Genomic DNA, 18,651 nt, shown 5'->3' with positions numbered 1-18,651 from the left:
ATTTCTCAATCGAATCGAAGTTTCTAATCACAAACCGGTTTTCATTTCAGATTCTGATGAAGTTGCCAACAGGAAAAGCAAAGTGATTGTTTCCAGAGAAGATAATGGTTTGTAGATCTTTCTGTGTGGGGGGGGATTATTGACGGGGCTAATATATGGGAGCTGGGTCCATGAGGATTAACTAACTCTATATTGAAATTATGTCAAATAGACGTGGAGTCGGGACAAGTAGCAGAATGGGAGAGTGAGCTGGTTACAAAACAGCAAACACACAGTGAGGGTTAAAGGTAGTAACTCAGTCTGGGGGAAGGTGGGAAGTGATGTTCCACAGGGATCGGTGCTGGAATCGCTGTTACTCATCATTCACTGAAACTATTTGGACTCAGGAATCAGTAATTTCAATATGTGTGGATGCCACCAAACTGGGGTTTAGTTAATACTGAGGAGACAGCAACAAACATTCAGGTTCAGCAGGTGATTGGTACAGAAATTTCAGTGTAACAAATGTGAGGTGTTGGTGGGTTTTGGTGGGAAGGTTAAGGAGGCCACAGCCTCCTCGGAAAATCAGAGTCTAACTGGGGTTTGGGGAACAGAGTGATCTGGGGCAATAGGTACACAAATCATTAAAACGTGTGACACATGTTCATAAGGAGATAAAAGGTAGATTAAATCATTGGGATTCATTTCCAATTAGATGTAATTGGAAAGCAGAGAGGTTCTGCTGAAGGTGTCTGGAACCTTGCTTCGTCCACATTGTAACGTCGGGACACAGTTCCTGTCTCCATGTTACACAAACAAATGGGGAAATTGGAGAATATGCGGTGTAGATTCACAAGGACAATACTGGAACTGAGAAGGTTAGAATGATCAGGAGAGACTGAACAGTGTTCGATCTCAGCTCTGTGTCCCTGTCTGTCTGGAGTTTGCACATTCTCCCCGTGTTTGCGTGTGTTTCGCCCCCCCACAACCCCAAAATGTGCAGGTTAGGTGGATTGGCCACGCTAAATTGCCCCTCAATTGGAAAAGATGAATTGGGTATTCTACGTTTATTAAAATGAAAGGAGAGACTGAAGAGGTTTGGGCTCTTTTCTCTGACAAAGAGAAAACTGAGGGGGGACCTGATGGAGGAGTTTCCAACAATAATTACAGTTAGATAGGGTACACGGAGATAATTGGTTCCCATTGACCATGAGACACAACTGAACGTGATGAATATAAGAGTTACTAATAAATCCAACAGAGATTTCTGGAGGAAACTCTTACCCAGAGAGTGGTGGGATGTGGATCTCACTCCCACAGGGACTGGTCGAGTAAAATACAATCAACACATTTACAGGGAAGCTGGATAAACGAGAAGTGGGAAAGGAACAGAAGGAGATGTTGATGGGTGGATAAAGCCCATGTTGGGCATAAACTCCAGCACAGGGCCATTGGGCCGAATGGCCTGTTTATGGGATGTAAATCCTCAGTAATTCAATATAAAATTCTATGTGGAGATGTCACCTGTCCAGGTGCGGAGTGTGTGGGTGTTTGCAGTGGGATTGGGAACATTGAAAACCATTGGGATATCGGAATGTGTGGTCTGGAATCTGAAATCCTGTTCCCTGTGTTTCAGATTCTGTGGAGAATGAGAGTGAGGCGGATACTAAAGGTATTTATCCCGATCTTCCAACAATATGTCACCGTTACAGATTTCAATATCATTAAAACGGGACGGACAGTTTGAAACCATTCTGATAACTGGACACAGAGGCTTTGCTGTGATTGGTGAACTGAAATTCTCTTCTCTCTATTCTAGATTCTTTAGAACGAGCCAGTCACTCGGAGACTCAAGGTATCGATATTTATATTTTAATATCTCTAATCAAAACTACATTTCTAAATAGAATCGAAGTTTCTAATCACAAACCGGTTTTCATTCCAGATTCTGATGAAGTTGCCAACAGGAAAAGCAAAGTGATTGTTTCCAGAGAAGATGATGGTTTGTAGATCTCTCTGTGTGGGGGGATTATTGACGGGGCTAATATATGGGAGCTGGGTCCATGAGGATTAACTAACTCTGTATTGAAATGATGTCAAATAGACGTGGAGTCGGGACAAGTAGCAGAATGGGAGAGTGAGCTGGTTACAAAACAGCAAACACACAGTGGGGGTTAAAGGTAGTAACTCAATCTGGGGGAAGGTGGGAAGTGATGTTCCACAGGGATCGGTGCTGGAATCGCTGTTACTCATCATCCACTGAAATTATTTGGACTTGGGAATCAGTAATTTCAATATGTGTGGATGTCACCAAACTGGGGTTTAGTTAATACTGAGGAGACTTCGGGCAGCGCAGTAGTTAGCACTGCTGCCTCACAGAGCCGAGGTCCCGGGTTCGATCCTGACTCTGGGTCACTGTCCGTGTGGAGTTTGCACATTCTCCCCGTGTCTGTGTGGGTTTCACCCCCACAACCCAAAGATGTGCAGGGTAGGGGGATTGGCCACGCTAAATTGCCCCTTGAATTGGAAAAAATGAATTGGGTACTCTAAATTGATTTTTAAAAAAGGAAATACTGAGGAGACAGGAATAAACATTCAAGTTCAGCAGGTGATTTGTACAGAAATTTCAGTGTACTAAATGTGAGGTGTTGGTGGGTTTTGGTGGGAAGGTTAAGGAGGCCACAGACTCCTCGGAAAATCAGAGTTTAAATGGGGTTTGGGAAACAGAGCGATCTGGGGCAATAGGTACACAAATCATTAAAACTAGTGAGGCTGATTCCAGAGGTCAGAAAAATAAATCACTGGGATTCATTTCCAATGAGTCAGAATTGAAATGCAGAGAGTTTATGGACTGGAAAGTTGATTAGTCCACATTGTGAAATCAGGACACAGTTCCTGTCTCCATGTTACACAAAACAAACGGAAACATTGGAGAATCTGGGGAATAGGTAAACAAGGGCAATACTGGAACTGAGAAAATTAGAATGATCAGAGAGACTGAACAGGTCAGGGCTCTATTCTCAATAGAAGAGAAAACTGAGGGGGCAACCTGATGGAGGAGTTTCCAACAATAATTACACTTTGATAGGGTACACGGAGATAATTGGTTCCCATTGACCATGGAGCCAAAACTGAGCATGATAAATATAAGAGTTACTACTAAATCCAATAAGGATTTCTGGAGGAAATTCGTTACCCAGAGAGTGGTGAGATGTGGAACTCACTCCCACACGGAGTGGTCGAGGAAAATACAATCAACACATTTCAGGGAATCTGGATAAACAGGAAATGGGAAAGGAATAGAAGGAGATGTTGATGGGATGAGATGGAGACGGGTGGGAGGAACCTCATGTTGGGCAGAATCTCCAGCACACCTCAAATCGATGGGCTGAATGGCTTCATTCTGCTCCTGTGTCTTATGGTCTAACATCATGATGGGCATAAACCCCAGCACAGGGCCATTGGGCCGAATGGCCTGTTCCTGTGCAGCAAATCCTCAGTAATTCAATATAAAATTCTATGTGGAGATGTCACCTGTCCAGGTGCGGAGTGTGTGGGTGTTTGCAGTGGGATTGGGAACATTGAAAACCATTGGGAAATTGGAACGTGTGGTCTGGAATCTGAAATTCTGTTCCCTGTGTTTCAGATTCTGTGGAGAATGAGAGTGAGGCGGATACTAAAGGTATTTATCCCGATCTTCCAACAATATGTCACCGTTACAGATTTCAATATCATTAAAACGGGACGGACAGTTTGAAACCATTCTGATAACTGGACACAGAGGCTTTGCTGTGATTGGTGAACTGAAATACTCTTCTCTCTATTCTAGATTCTTTAGAAAGAGCCAGTCACTCGGAGACTCAAGGTATCGATATTTATATTTTAATATCTCTAATCAAAACTACATTTCTAAATCGAATCGAAGTTTCTAATCACAAACCGGTTTTCATTTCAGATTCTGATGAAGTTGCCAACAGGAAAAGCAAAGTGATTGTTTCCAGAGAAGATGATGGTTTGTAGATCTCTCTGTGTTGGGGGGGTTATTGACGGGGCTAATATATGGGAGCTGGGTCCATGTGGATTAACTAACTCTGTATTGAAATGATGTCAAATAGACGTGGAGTCGGGACAAGTAGCAGAATGGGAGAGTGAGCTGGTTACAAAACAGCAAACACATAGTGAGGGTTAAAGGTAGTAACTCAGTCTGGGGGAAGGTGGGAAGTGATGTTCCACAGGGATCGGTGCTGGAATCGCTGTTACTCATCATCCACTGAAACTATTTGGACTCGGGAATCAGTAATTTCAATATGTGTGGATGTCACCAAACTGGGGTTTAGTTAATACTGAGGAAACAGCAACAAACATTCAGGTTCAGCAGGTGATTGGTACAGAAATTTCAGTGTAATAAATGTGAGGTGTTGGTGGGTTTTGGTGGGAAGGTTAAGGAGGCCACAGCCTCCTCGGAAAATCAGAGTCTAACTGGGGTTTGGGGAACAGAGCGATCTGGGGCAATAGGTACACAAATCATTAAAACATGTGACACATGTTCATGAGACAAAAGGTAGATTAAATCATTGGGATTCATTTCCAATGAGATGTAATTGGAAAGCAGAGAGGTTATGCTGAAGGTGTCTGGAACCTTGATTCATCCACATTGTAACGTCGAGACACAGTTCCTGTCTCCATGTTACACAAACAAATGGGGAAATTGGAGAACATGCGGTATAGATTAACAAGGACAATACTGGAACTGAGAAGGTTAGAATGATCAGGAGAGACTGAACAGTGTTCGATCTCAGCTCTGTGTCCCTGTCTGTCTGGAGTTTGCACATTCTCCCCGTGTTTGCGTGAGTTTCCCCCCCACAACCCCAAAATGTGCAGGTTAGCTGGATTGGCCACGCTAAATTGCCCCTCAATTGGAAAAGATGAATTGGGTATTCTACGTTTATTAAAATGAAAGGAGAGACTGAAGAGGTTTGGGCTCTTTTCTCTGACAAAGAGAAAACTGAGGGGGCAACCTGATGGAGGAGTTTCCAACAATAATGACAGTTTGATAGGGTACACGGGGATAATTGGTTCCCATTGACCATGGGGCCAAAACTGAACGTGATGAATATAAGAGTTACTAATAAATCCAACAGGGATTTCTGGAGGAAACTCTTACCCAGAGAGTGGTGAGATGTGGATCTCACTCCCACAGGGACTGGTCGAGGAAAATACAATCCACACATTTACAGGGAAGCTGGATAAACGAGAAGTGGGAAAGGAACAGAAGGAGATGTTGATGGGTGGATAAAGCCCATGTTGGGCATAAACTCCAGCACAGGGCCATTGGGCCGAATGGCCTGTTTATGGGATGTAAATCCTCAGTAAATCAATATACAATTCTATCTGGCGATGTCACCTGTCCAGGTGCGGAGTGTGTGGGTGGGATTGGGAACATTGAAAACCATTGGGATATCGGAATGTGTGGTCTGGAATCTGAAATCCTGTTCCCTGTGTTTCAGACTCTGTGGAGAATGAGAGTGAGGCAGATACTAAAGGTATTTATCCCGATCTTCCAACAATATGTCACCGTTACAGATTTCAATATCATTAAAACGGGACGGACAGTTTGAAACCATTCTGATAACTGGACACAGAGGCTTTGCTGTGATTGGTGAACTGAAATTCTCTTCTCTCTATTCTAGATTCTTTAGAACGAGCCAGTCACTCGGAGACTCAAGGTATCGATATTTATATTTTAATATCTCAAATCAAAACTACATTTCTAAATCGAATCGAAGTTTCTAATCACAAACCGGTTTTCATTTCAGATTCTGATGAAGTTGCCAACAGGAAAAGCAAAGTGATTGTTTCCAGAGAAGATGATGGTTTGTAGATCTCTCTGTGTGGGGGGGATTATTGACGGGGCTAATATATGGGAGCTGGGTCCATGAGGATTAACTAACTCTGTATTGAAATGATGTCAAATAGACGTGGAGTCGGGACAAGTAGCAGAATGGGAGAGTGAGCTGGTTACAAAACAGCAAACACACAGTGGGGGTTAAAGGTAGTTACTCAGTGTGGGGGAAGGTGGGAAGTGATGTTCCACAGGGATCGGTGCTGGAATCGCTGTTACTCATCATCCACTGAAATTATTTGGACTCAGGAATCAGTAATTTCAATATGTGTGGATGCCACCAAACTGGGGTTTAGTTAATACTGAGGAGACTTCGGGCAGCACAGTGGTTAGCACTGCTGCCTCACGGAGCCGAGGACCCGGGTTCGATCCTGACTCTGGGTCACTCTCCGTGTGGAGTTTGCACATTCTCCCCGTGTCTGCGTGGGTCTCACCCCCACAACCCAAAGATGTGCAGGGTAGTTGGATTGGTCACGCTAAATTGCCCCTTAATTGGAAAGAATGAATTGGGTACTCTAAATTGATTTTTATAAAAAGGAAATACTGAGGAGACAGGAATAAACATTCAGGTTCAGCAGGTGAATGGTACAGAAATTTCAGTGTAATAAATGTAAGGTGTTGGTGGGTTTTGGTGGGAAGGTTAAGGAGGCCACAGACTCCTCGGAAAATCAGAGTTTAAATGGGGTTTGGGGAACAGAGCGATCTGGGGCAATAGGTACACAAATCATTAAAACTAGTGAGGCCGATTCCAGAGGTCAGAAACATAAATCACTGGGATTCATTTCCAATGAGTCAGAATTGAAATGCAGAGACTATATGGACTGGAAAGTTGATTAGTCCACATTGTGAAATCAGGACACAGTTCCTGTCTCCATGTTACACAAAACAAACGGAAACATTGGAGAATCTGGGGAATAGGTAAACAAGGGCAATACTGGAACTGAGAAGGTTAGAATGATCAGAGAGACTGAACAGGTCAGGGCTCTATTCTTAATAGAAGAGAAAATTGAGGGGGGTGAGCTGATAGAGGAGTTTCCAACAATAATTACACTTTGATAGGGTACACGGAGATAATTGGTTCCCATTGACCATGGGGCCAAAACTGAGCGTGATAAATATAAGAGTTACTAATAAATCCAACAAGGATTTCTGGAGAATTCATTATCCAGAGAGTGGTGAGATGTGGAACTCACTCCCACAGGGAGTGGTCGAGGAAAATACAATCAACACATTTACAGGGAATCTGGATAAACAGGAAATGGGAAAGGAATAGAAGGAGATGTTGATAGGATGAGATGGAGATGGGTGGCAGGAGCTCATGTTGGGCAGAATCAACAGCACACCTCAAATCGATGGGCTGAATGGCTTCATTCTGCTCCTATGTCTTATGGTCTAACATCATGATGGGCATAAACCCCAGCACAGGGCCATTGGGCCGAATGGCCTGTTTATGGGATGTAAATCCTCAGTAATTCGAACATAAAATTCTATGTGGAGATGTCACCTGTCCAGGTGCTGAGTGTGTGGGTGTTTCCAGTGGGATTGGGAACATTGAAAACCATTGGGATATCGGAACGTGTGGTCTGGAATCTGAAATCCTGTTCACTGTGTTTCAGATTCTGTGGAGAATGAGAGTGAGGCGGATACTAAAGGTATTTATCCCGATCTTCCAACAATATGTCACCGTTACAGATTTCAATATCATTAAAACGGGACGGACAGTTTGAAACCATTCTGATAACTGGACACAGAGGCTTTGCTGTGATTGGTGAACTGAAATTCTCTTCTCTCTATTCTAGATTCTTTAGAACGAGCCAGTCACTCGGAGACTCAAGGTATCGATATTTATATTTTAATATCTCTAATCGAAACTACATTTCTAAATAGAATCGAAGTTTCTAATCTAAAACCGGTTTTCATTTCAGATTCTGATGAAGTTGCCAACAGGAAAAGCAAAGTGATTGTTTCCAGAGAAGATGATGGTTTGTAGATCTCTCTGTGTGGGGGGGATTATTGACGGGGCTAATATATGGGAGCTGGGTCCATGAGGATTAACTAACTCTGTATTGAAATGATGTCAAATAGACGTGGAGTCGGGACAAGTAGCAGAATGGGAGAGTGAGCTGGTTACAAAACAGCAAACACACAGTGGGGGTTAAAGGTAGTTACTCAGTCTGGGGGAAGGTGGGAAGTGATGTTCCACAGGGATCGGTGCTGGAATCGCTGTTACTCATCATTCTCTGAAATTATTTGGACTCGGGAATCAGAAATTTAAAAATGTGTGGATGTCACCAAACTGGGGTTTAGTTAATACTGAGGAGACTTCGGGCAGCGCAGTGGTTAGCACTGCTGCCTCACGGAGCCGAGGACCCGGGTTCGATCCTGACTCTGGGTCACTGTCCGTGTGGAGTTTGCACATTCTCCCCGTGTCTGCGTGGGTTTCACCCCCACAACCCAAAGATGTGCAGGGTAGGTGGATTGGTCACGCTAAATTGCCCCTTAATTGGAAAGAATTAATTGGGTACTCTAAATTCATAAAAAAATAAAAATACAAATAATGAGGAGACTGGAAAAACATTCAAGTTCAGCAGGTGATTGGTATATAAATGTCAGTGTAATAAATGTGAGGTGTTGGTGGGTTTTGGTGGGAAGGTTAAGGAGGCCACAGACTCCTCGGAAAATCAGAGTCTAAATGGGGTTTGGGGAACAGAGCGATCTGGGGGCTACAGGTACACAGATCATGAAAACATGTGACACATGTTCATAAGGAGATAAAAGGTAGATTAAATCATTGGGATTCATTTCCAATGAGATGTAATTGGAAAGCAGAGAGGTTCTGCTGAAGGTGTCTGGAACCTTGATTTGTCCACATTGTAACGTTGGGACACAGTTCCTGTCTCCATGTTACACAAACAAATGGGGAAATTGGAGAACATGCGGTATAGATTCACAAGGACAATACTGGAACTGAGAAGGTTGGAATGATCAGGAGAGACTGAACAGTGTTCGATCTCAGCTCTGTGTCCCTGTCTGTCTGGAGTTTGCACATTCTCCCCGTGTTTGCGTGAGTTTCGCCCCCCACAACCCCAAAATGTGCAGGGTAGATGGATTGGCCACGCTAAATTGGCCCCCAATTGGAAAAAATGAATTGGGTATTCTAAATTTATTAAAAAGAAAGGAGAGACTGAACAGGTCAGGGCTTTATTCTCTAAAAAATAGAAAACTGAGGGAGTGAGCTGATAGAGGGGTTTCCAACAATAATGACAGTTTGATATTGTACACGGAGATAATTGGTTCCCATTGACCATGGGGCCAAACCTTAGCGTGATGAATATAAGAGTTACTAATAAATCCAACAGGGATTTCTGGAGGAAACTCTTACCCAGAGAGTGGTGGGATGTGGAACTCACTCCCACAAGGAGTGGTCGAGGAAAATACAATCAGCACATTTACAGGGAAGCTGGATGAACAGGAAATGGGAAAGGAATAGAAGGAGATGTTGAGGGGATGAGATGGAGATGGATGGAAGGCAGCTCATATTGGCCATAAACCCCAGCACAGGATTATTGGGCCGAGTGGCCTGTTTATGGGCAGTAAATCCTCAGTAATTCAATATAAAATTCTATGTGGAGATGTCACCTGTCCAGGTGCGGAGTGTGTGGGTGTTTGCAGTGGGATTGGGAACATTGAAAACCATTGGGATATCGGAACGTGTGGTCTGGAATCTGAAATCCTGTTCCCTGTGTTTCAGATTCTGTGGAGAATGAGAGTGAGGCGGATACTAAAGGTATTTATCCCGATCTTCCAACAATATGTCACCGTTACAGATTTCAATATCATTAAAACGGGACGGACAGTTTGAAACCATTCTGATAACTGGACACAGAGGCTTTGCTGTGATTGGTGAACTGAAATTCTCTTCTCTCTATTCTAGATTCTTTAGAAAGAGCCAGTCACTCGGAGACTCAAGGTATCGATATTTATATCTTAATATCTCTAATCAAAACAACATTTCTAAATCGAATCGAAGTTTCTAATCAAAAACCGGTTTTCATTTCAGATTCTGATGAAATTGCCAATAGGAAAAGCAAAGTGATTGTTTCCAGAGAAGATGATGGTTTGTAGATCTCTCTGTGTGGGGGGATTATTGACGGGGCTAATATATGGGAGCTGGGTCCATGAGGATTAACTAACTCTGTATTGAAATTATGTCAAATAGACGTGGAGTCGGGACAAGTAGCAGAATGGGAGAGTGAGCTGGTTACAAAACAGCAAACACACAGTGGGGGTTAAAAGTAGTTACTCAGTCTGGGGGAAGGTGGGAAGTGATGTTCCACAGGGATCGGTGCTGGAATCGCTGTTACTCATCATTCACTGAAACTATTTGGACTCGGGAATCAGTAATTTCAATATGTGTGGATGCCACCAAACTGGGGTTTAGTTAATACTGAGGAGACTTCGGGCAGCACAGTGGTTAGCACTGCTGCCTCACGGAGCCGAGGACCCGGGTTCGATCCTGACTCTGGGTCACTGTCCGTGTGGAGTTTGCACATTCTCCCCGTGTCTGCGTGGGTTTCACCCCCACAACCCAAAGATGTGCAGGGTAGGTGGATTGGTCACGCTAAATTGCCCCTTAATTGGAAAGAATTAATTGGGTACTCTAAATTCATAAAAAAATAAAAATACAAATAATGAGGAGACTGGAAAAACATTCAAGTTCAGCAGGTGATTGGTATATAAATGTCAGTGTAATAAATGTGAGGCGTTGGTGGGTTTTGGTGGGAAGGTTCAGGAGGCCACAGACTCCTCGGAAAATCAGAGTCTAACTGGGGTTTGGGGAACAGTGGGATTTGGGGGCAACAGGTACACAGATCATGAAAACATGTGACACATGTTCATAAGGAGATAAAAGGTAGATTAAATCATTGGGACTCATTTCCAATGAGATGTAATTGGAAAGCAGAGAGGTTATGCTGAAGGTGTCTGGAACCTTGATTAGTCCACATTGCAACATCGTGACACAGTTCCTGTCTCCATGTTACACAAACAAATGGGGAAATTGGAGAACATGCGGTATAGATTCACAAGGACAATACTGGAACTGAGAAGGTTAGAATGATCAGGAGAGACTGAACAGTGTTCGATCTCAGCTCTGTGTCCCTGTCTGTCTGGAGTTTGCACATTCTCCCCGTGTTTGCGTGAGTTTCCCCCCCACAACCCCAAAATGTGCAGGTTAGCTGGATTGGCCACGCTAAATTGCCCCTCAATTGGAAAAAATGAATTGGGTATTCTACGTTTATTAAAAAGAAAGGAGAGACTGAACAGGTCAGGGCTCTATTCTCTAAAAAAGAGAAAACTGAGGGAGTGACCTGATAGAGGGGTTTCCAACAATAATGACAGTTTGATAGGGTACACGGAGATAATTGGTTCCCATTGACCATGGGGCCAAACCTTAGCGTGATGAATATAAGAGTTACTAATAAATCCAACAGGGATTTCTGGAGGAAACTCTTACCCAGAGAGTGGTGGGATGTGGAACTCACTCCCACAGGGAGTGGTCGAGTAAAATACAATCAACACATTTACAGGGAAGCTGGATGAACAGAAAATGGGAAAGGAATAGAAGGAGATGTTGATGGGATGAGATGGACACGGATGGGAGGAAGCTCATATTGGCCATAAACCCCAGCACAGGGTCATTGGGCCGAATGGCCTGTTTATGGGCAGTAAATCCTCAGTAATTCAATATAAAATTCTATGTGGAGATGTCACCTGTCCAGGTGCGGAGTGTGTGGGTGTTTGCAGTGGGATTGGGAACATTGAAAACCATTGGGATATCGGAATGTGTGGTCTGGAATCTGAAATTCTGTTCCCTGTGTTTCTGATTCTGTGGAGAATGAGAGTGAGGCGGATACTAAAGGTATTTATCCCGATCTTCCAACAATATGTCACCGTTACAGATTTCAATATCATTAAAACGGGACGGACAGTTTGAAACCATTCTGATAACTGGACACAGAGGCTTTGCTGTGATTGGTGAACTGAAATTCTCTTCTCTCTATTCTAGATTCTTTAGAAAGAGCCAGTCACTCGGAGACTCAAGGTATCGATATTTATATTTTAATATCTCTAATCAAAACTACATTTCTAAATCGAATCGAAGTTTCTAATCACAAACCGGTTTTCATTTCAGATTCTGATGAAGTTGCCAACAGGAAAAGCAAAGTGATTGTTTCCAGAGAAGATGATGGTTTGTAGATCTCTCTGTGTGGGGGGGATTATTGACGGGGCTAATATATGGGAGCTGGGCCCATGAGGATTAACTAACTCTGTATTGAAATGATGTCAAATAGACGTGGAGTCGGGACAAGTAGCAGAATGGGAGAGTGAGCTGGTTACAAAACAGCAAACACATAGTGAGGGTTAAAGGTAGTTACTCAATCTGGGGGAAGGTGGGAAGTAATATTCCACAGGGATGGTGGCGCAGTGGTTAGCACTGCTGCCTCACGGCGCCGAGGTCCCAGGTTCGATCCCGGCCCCGGTTCACTGTCCGGGTGGAATTTGCGCATTCTCCCCGTGTCTGCGTGGGTTTTGCCCCACAACGTAAAGATGTGCAGGGTAGATGGATTGGCCACGCTTAATTGGCTCTTAATTTATAAAAATGAATTGGGTACTCTAAATTTATTTTTTTAAAGAAATTTCAGTATGTGTGGATGCCACCAAACTGGGGTTTAGTTAATACTGAGGAAACAGCAACAAACATTCAGGTTTAGCAGCTGATTGGTACAGAAGTTTCAGCGTAATAAATGTGAGGTGTTGATGGGTTTTGGTGGGAAGGTTAAGGAGGCCACAGACTCCTCGGAAAATCAGAGTCTATATGGGATTTGGGGAACAGAGGAATTTGGGGGCTACAGATACACAAATTATTAAAACGTGTGTCACATGTTCATAAGGCTATACAAAAGCAAATAAATCATTGACATTTATTACCAATGAGACAGAATTGAAAAGCTGAGAGGTTCTGCTGAAGGTGTCTGGAACCTTGATTAGTCCACATTGTAACGAAGGGACACAATTCCTGTCTCCATGTTACACAAAACTGAAAAGATTGAAATATCTGCAGAGACTGAACAGTACAGGTGTCTATTCCCTGGAAAACACGAAGCTGAGGGTGTGACGAGGAAAACATATTTACAGAAATGATTCGACTGTGTCAGACTCACAGGGAGAAAATCATTTCCGTTGACTGGGCGAAGAACACGAGGGCAATACATCTAAAAGTCACTGATCAATACGATTGGGATTTCTGGAGGAAACTCTTTATCCAGAGAGTGGTGAGATGTGGGACTCACTCCCACAGGGAGTGGTCGAGGAAAATACAATCGATAAATTTAAGGAATTGAAAGAGATGTTGCTGATGGGATGAGATGGCGACAGGTGGGAGGAAGCTCATGTTGGCCATAAACTCCAGCACAGGGCCATTGGGCCGAATGGCCTGTTCCTGCGCAATAAGTCCTCAGTAATTCAATATAAAATTCTATGTGGAGATGTCACCTGTCCAGGTGCAGAGTGTGTGGGTGTTTGCAGTGGGATTGGGAACATTGAAAACCATTGGGATATCGGAACGTGTGGTCTGGAATCTGAAATTCTGTTCCCTGTGTTTCAGACTCTGTGGAGAATGAGAGTGGGGCGGATACTAAAGGTATTTATCCCGATCTTCCAACAATATGTCACCGTTACAGATTTCAATATCATTAAAACGGGACGGACAGTTTGAAACCATTCTGATAACTGGACACAGAGGCTTTGCTGTGATTGGTGAACTGAAATTCTCTTCTCTCTATTCTAGATTCTTTAGAAAGAGCCAGTCACTCGGAGACTCAAGGTATCAATATTTATATTTTAATATCTCGAAGCAAAACTACATTTCTAAATCGAATCGAAGTTTCTAATCACAAACCGGTTTTCATTTCAGATTCTGATGAAGTTGCCAACAGGAAAAGCAAAGTGATTGTTTCCAGAGAAGATGATGGTTTGTAGATCTCTCTGTGTGGGGGGGATTATTGACGGGGCTAATATATGGGAGCTGGGTCCATGAGGATTAACTAACTCTGTATTGAAATGATGTCAAATAGACGTGGAGTCGGTACAAGTAGCAGAATGGGAGAGTGAGCTGGTTACAAAACAGCAAACACACAGTGGGGGTTAAAGGTAGTTCCTCAGTCTGGGGGAAGGTGGGAAGTGATGTTCCACAGGGATGGTGGCGCAGTGGTTAGCACTGCTGCCTCACGGCACCGAGGTCCCAGGTTCGATCCCGGCCCCGGTTCACTGTCCGGGTGGAATTTGCGCATTCTCCCCGTGTCTACGTGGGTTTTGCCCCACAACGTAAAGATGTGCAGGGTAGGTGGATTGGCCACGCTAAATTGTCTCTTAATTTATAAAAATGAATTGGGTACTCTAAATTTATTTTTTTTAAAGAAATTTCAGTATGTGTGGATGCCACCAAACTGGGGTTTAGTTAATGCTGAGGAGACAGCAACAAACATTCAGGTTTAGCAGCTGATTGGTACAGAAATTTCAGTGTAATAAATGTGAGGTGTTGGTGGGTTTTGGTGGGAAGGTTAAGGAGGCCACAGACTCCTCGGAAAATCAGAGTCTAACTGGGGTTTGGGGAACAGAGGAATTTGGGGGCTACAGATACACAAATTATTAAAACGTGTGACACATGTTCATAAGGCCATACGAAAGCAAATAAATCATTGACATTTATTACCAGTGAGACAGAATTGAAAAGCTGAGAGGTTCTACTGAAGGTGTCTGGAACCTTGATTAGTCCACATTGTAACGAAGGGACACAGTTCCTGCCTCCATGTTACACAAAACTGAAAAGATTGAAATATCTGCAGAGACTGAAGGACAGGGATCTATTCCCTGGAAAACACGAAGCTGAGGGTGTGACGAGGAAAACATATTTACAAAAATGATTCGACTGTGTCGGACTCACAGAGAGAAAATCTTTTCCGTTGACTGGGCGAAGAACACGAGGGCAATCAATCTAAAAGTCACTGATCAATCCGATTGGGATTTCTGGAGGAAACTCTTTATCCAGAGAGTGGTGAGATGTGGGACTCACTCCCACAGAGAGTGGTCGAGGAAAATACAATCGATAAATTTAAGGAATTGAAAGAGATGTTGCTGATGGGATGAGATGGCGACGGGTGGGAGGAAGCTCATGTTGGCCATAAACTCCAGCACAGGGCCATTGGGCCGAATGGCCTGTTCCTGTGCAGTAAATCCTCAGGAATTCAATATAGAATTCTATGTGGAGATGTCACCTGTCCAGGTGCGGAGTGTGGGTGTTTGCAGTGGGATTGGGAACATTGAAAACCATTGGGATATCGGAACGTGTGGTCTGGAATCTGAAATTCTGTTCCCTGTGTTTCAGATTCTGTGGAGAATGAGAGTGAGGCGGATACTAAAGGTATTTATCCCGATCTTCCAACAATATGTCACCGTTACAGATTTCAATATCATTAAAACGGGACGGACAGTTTGAAACCATTCTGATAACTGGACACAGAGGCTTTGCTGTGATTGGTGAACTGAAATTCTCTTCTCTCTATTCTAGATTCTTTAGAACGAGCCAGTCACTCGGAGACTCAAGGTATCAATATTTATATTTTAATATCTCTAATCAAAACTACATTTCTAAATCGAATCGAAGTTTCTAATCTAAAACCGGTTTTCATTTCAGATTCTGATGAAGTTGCCAACAGGAAAAGCAAAGTGATTGTTTCCAGAGAAGATGATGGTTTGTAGATCTCTCTGTGTGGGGGGGATTATTGACGGGGCTAATATATGGGAGCTGGGTCCATGAGGATTAACTAACTCTGTATTGAAATGATGTCAAATAGACGTGGAGTCGGGACAAGTAGCAGAATGGGAGAGTGAGCTGGTTACAAAACAGCAAACACACAGTGAGGGTTAAAGGTAGTAACTCAGTCTGGGGGAAGGTGGGAAGTGATGTTCCACAGGGATCGGTGCTGGAATCGCTGTTACTCATCATTCACTGAAACTATTTGGACTCGGGAATCAGTAATTTCAATATGTGTGGATGCCACCAAACTGGGGTTTAGTTAATACTGAGGAGACTTCGGGCAGCGCAGTGGTTAGCACTGCTGCCTCACGGAGCCGAGGACCCGGGTTCGATCCTGACTCTGGGTCACTGTCCGTGTGGAGTTTGCACATTCTCTCCGTGTCTGCGTGGGTTTCACCCCCACAACCCAAAGATGTGCAGTGTAGGTGGATTAGGCACGCTAAATTGCCCCTTAATTGGAAAGAATTAATTGGGTACTCTAAATTCATAAAAAAAACAAAAAAACAAAATACTCAGGAGACAGCAACAAACATTCAGGTTCAGCATGTGATTGGTATATAAATTTCAGTGTAATAAATGTGAGGTTTTGGTGGGAAGGTTGAGGAGGCCACAGACTCCTCGGAAAATCAGAGTCTAACTGGGGTTTGGGGAACAGAGTGATCTGGGGGCTACAGGTACACAGATCATGAAAACGTGTGACACATGTTCATAAGGAGATAAAAGGTAGATTAAATCATTGGGATTCATTTCCAATGAGATGTAATTGGAAAGCAGAGAGGTTATGCTGAAGGTGTCTGGAACCTTGATTATTCCACATTGTAACGTCGGGACACAGTTCCTGTCTCCATGTTACACAAACAAATGGGGAAATTGGAGAATATGCGGTATAGATTAACAAGGACAATACTGGAACTGAGAAGGTTAGAATGATCAGGAGAGACTGAACAGTGTTCGATCTCAGCTCTGTGTCCCTGTCTGTCTGGAGTTTGCACATTCTCCCCGTGTTTGCGTCAGTTTCGCCCCCACAACCCCAAAATGTGCAGGTTAGCTGGATTGGCCACGCTAAATTGTCCCTCATTTGGAAAAGATGAATTGGGTATTCTACGTTTATTAAAATGAAAGGAGAGACTGAACAGGTTTCGGCTCTTTTCTCTAAAAAAGAGAAAACTGAGGGGGTGACCTGATAGAGGGGTTTCCAACAATAATGACAGTTTGATAGGGTACACGGAGATAATTGGTTCCCATTGACCATGGGGCCAAACCTTAGCGTGATGAATATAAGAGTTACTAATAAATCCAACAGGGATTTCTGGAGGAAACTCTTACCCAGAGAGTGGTGGGATGTGGAACTCACTCCCACAAGGAGTGGTCGAGTAAAATACAATCCACACATTTACAGGGAAGCTGGATAAACGAGAAATGGGAATGGAACAGAAGGAGATGTTGATGAGGTGGATAAAGCCCATGTTGGGCATAAATCCCAGGACAGGGCCATTGGGACGAATGGCCTGTTTGTGCAGTAAATCCTCAGTAATTCAATATAGAATTCTATGTGGAGATGTCACCTGTCCAGGTGCGGAGTGTGTGGGTGTTTGCAGTGGGATTGGGAACATTGAAAACCATTGGGATATCGGAACGTGTGGTCTGGAATCTGAAATTCTGTTCCCTGTGTTTCAGACTCTGTGGAGAATGAGAGTGAGGCGGATACTAAAGGTATTTATCCCGATCTTCCAACAATATGTCACCGTTACAGATTTCAATATCATTAAAACGGGACGGACAGTTTGAAACCATTCTGATAACTGGACACAGAGGCTTTGCTGTGATTGGTGAACTGAAATTCTCTTCTCTCTATTCTAGATTCTTTAGAAAGAGCCAGTCACTCGGAGACTCAAGGTATCGATATTTATATTTTAATATCTCAAATCAAAACTACATTTCTAAATCAAATCGAAGTTTCTAATCAAAAACCGGTTTTCATTTCAGATTCTGATGAAGTTGCCAACAGGAAAAGCAAAGTGATTGTTTCCAGAGAAGATGATGGTTTGTAGATCTCTCTGTGTGGGGGGGATTATTGACGGGGCTAATATATGGGAGCTGGGTCCTTGAGGATTAACAAACGCTTTATCGAAATTTGGACAATTTGCGCTGCTGCCTCACGGTGCCAAGGACCCGGGTTCGGTCCTGGCCCCGGGTCACTGTCCGTGTGGAGTTTGCACATTCTCCCCGTGTCTGCGTGGGTTTCACCCCCACAATCCAAAGATGTGCGGGGTAGGTGGATTGGTGACGCTAAATTGCCCCTTAATTGGGAAAAAATAAATTTGGTATTCTAAATTTATTTTTAAAATGGATTATCAGAGTCTAACTGGGGTTTGGGGACAGAGGACCTGAGGGCGACAGATACACAAATCATTAAAGCAAGCGATGCACGTTCATAAGGCCATAAATGTAAATAAATCATTGACATTTATTGCCAATGAGACAGAATTGGAAAGCAGAGAGGTTCTGCTGAAGGTGTCTGGAACCTTGATTAGTCCACATTGTAACGTCGGGACACAGTTCCTGCCTCCATGTTACACAAACAAACAGAGACATTGGAGAACTTGCAGTATTGATGAACAAGGACAATACTGGAACTGAGAAGGTTAGAATGATCAGGAGAGACTGAGCAGGACAGGGGTCTATTCCCTGGAAAACACAAAGCTGAGGGTGTGACGAGGAAAACATATTTACAAAATGATTTGAGTGTGTCGGACTCACAGGGAGAAAATCATTTCCTTTGACTGGGCGAAGAACACGAGGGCAATCAATCTAAAAGTCACTGATCAATCCGATTGGGATTTCTGGAGGAAACTCTTTATCCAGAGAGTGGTGAGATGTGGGACTCACTCTC

General features: G+C 43.4%; 1 protein-coding gene across 43 annotated transcripts in view; it reads left to right on the top strand.

The window, feature by feature from the left end:
- Positions 1 to 18,651, top strand: part of LOC119956648 (sarcoplasmic reticulum histidine-rich calcium-binding protein-like) — a 53,060-nt gene that overhangs the window by 22,696 nt on the left and 11,713 nt on the right. For 6 of the 43 annotated variants that reach the window (XM_038784012.1, XM_038784015.1, XM_038784008.1 and 3 more), the window contains 28 exons: positions 51 to 107; positions 1,616 to 1,651; positions 1,799 to 1,834; positions 1,925 to 1,981; positions 3,626 to 3,661; positions 3,809 to 3,844; positions 3,935 to 3,991; positions 5,487 to 5,522; positions 5,670 to 5,705; positions 5,796 to 5,852; positions 7,498 to 7,533; positions 7,681 to 7,716; positions 7,807 to 7,863; positions 9,633 to 9,668; positions 9,816 to 9,851; positions 9,942 to 9,998; positions 11,766 to 11,801; positions 11,949 to 11,984; positions 12,075 to 12,131; positions 13,548 to 13,583; positions 13,731 to 13,766; positions 13,857 to 13,913; positions 15,327 to 15,362; positions 15,510 to 15,545; positions 15,636 to 15,692; positions 17,436 to 17,471; positions 17,619 to 17,654; positions 17,745 to 17,801. In XM_038784012.1, the coding sequence (XP_038639940.1) occupies positions 51 to 107; positions 1,616 to 1,651; positions 1,799 to 1,834; positions 1,925 to 1,981; positions 3,626 to 3,661; positions 3,809 to 3,844; positions 3,935 to 3,991; positions 5,487 to 5,522; positions 5,670 to 5,705; positions 5,796 to 5,852; positions 7,498 to 7,533; positions 7,681 to 7,716; positions 7,807 to 7,863; positions 9,633 to 9,668; positions 9,816 to 9,851; positions 9,942 to 9,998; positions 11,766 to 11,801; positions 11,949 to 11,984; positions 12,075 to 12,131; positions 13,548 to 13,583; positions 13,731 to 13,766; positions 13,857 to 13,913; positions 15,327 to 15,362; positions 15,510 to 15,545; positions 15,636 to 15,692; positions 17,436 to 17,471; positions 17,619 to 17,654; positions 17,745 to 17,801 (1,218 nt within the window). The remainder of the gene's footprint in view (positions 1 to 50; positions 108 to 1,615; positions 1,652 to 1,798; positions 1,835 to 1,924; positions 1,982 to 3,625; positions 3,662 to 3,808; positions 3,845 to 3,934; positions 3,992 to 5,486; positions 5,523 to 5,669; positions 5,706 to 5,795; positions 5,853 to 7,497; positions 7,534 to 7,680; positions 7,717 to 7,806; positions 7,864 to 9,632; positions 9,669 to 9,815; positions 9,852 to 9,941; positions 9,999 to 11,765; positions 11,802 to 11,948; positions 11,985 to 12,074; positions 12,132 to 13,547; positions 13,584 to 13,730; positions 13,767 to 13,856; positions 13,914 to 15,326; positions 15,363 to 15,509; positions 15,546 to 15,635; positions 15,693 to 17,435; positions 17,472 to 17,618; positions 17,655 to 17,744; positions 17,802 to 18,651) is intronic. The other 37 variants (XM_038784018.1, XM_038784013.1, XM_038783996.1 and 34 more) reach the window with 34 other exon arrangements.

Source organism: Scyliorhinus canicula, chromosome 23, assembly GCF_902713615.1.
Source record: "Scyliorhinus canicula chromosome 23, sScyCan1.1, whole genome shotgun sequence".
Taxonomy (NCBI): Eukaryota; Metazoa; Chordata; class Chondrichthyes; order Carcharhiniformes; family Scyliorhinidae; genus Scyliorhinus; species Scyliorhinus canicula.
The sequence above is the reverse complement of the archived record's forward strand: the minus strand, read 5'-3'. Positions and strand labels throughout refer to the sequence as shown.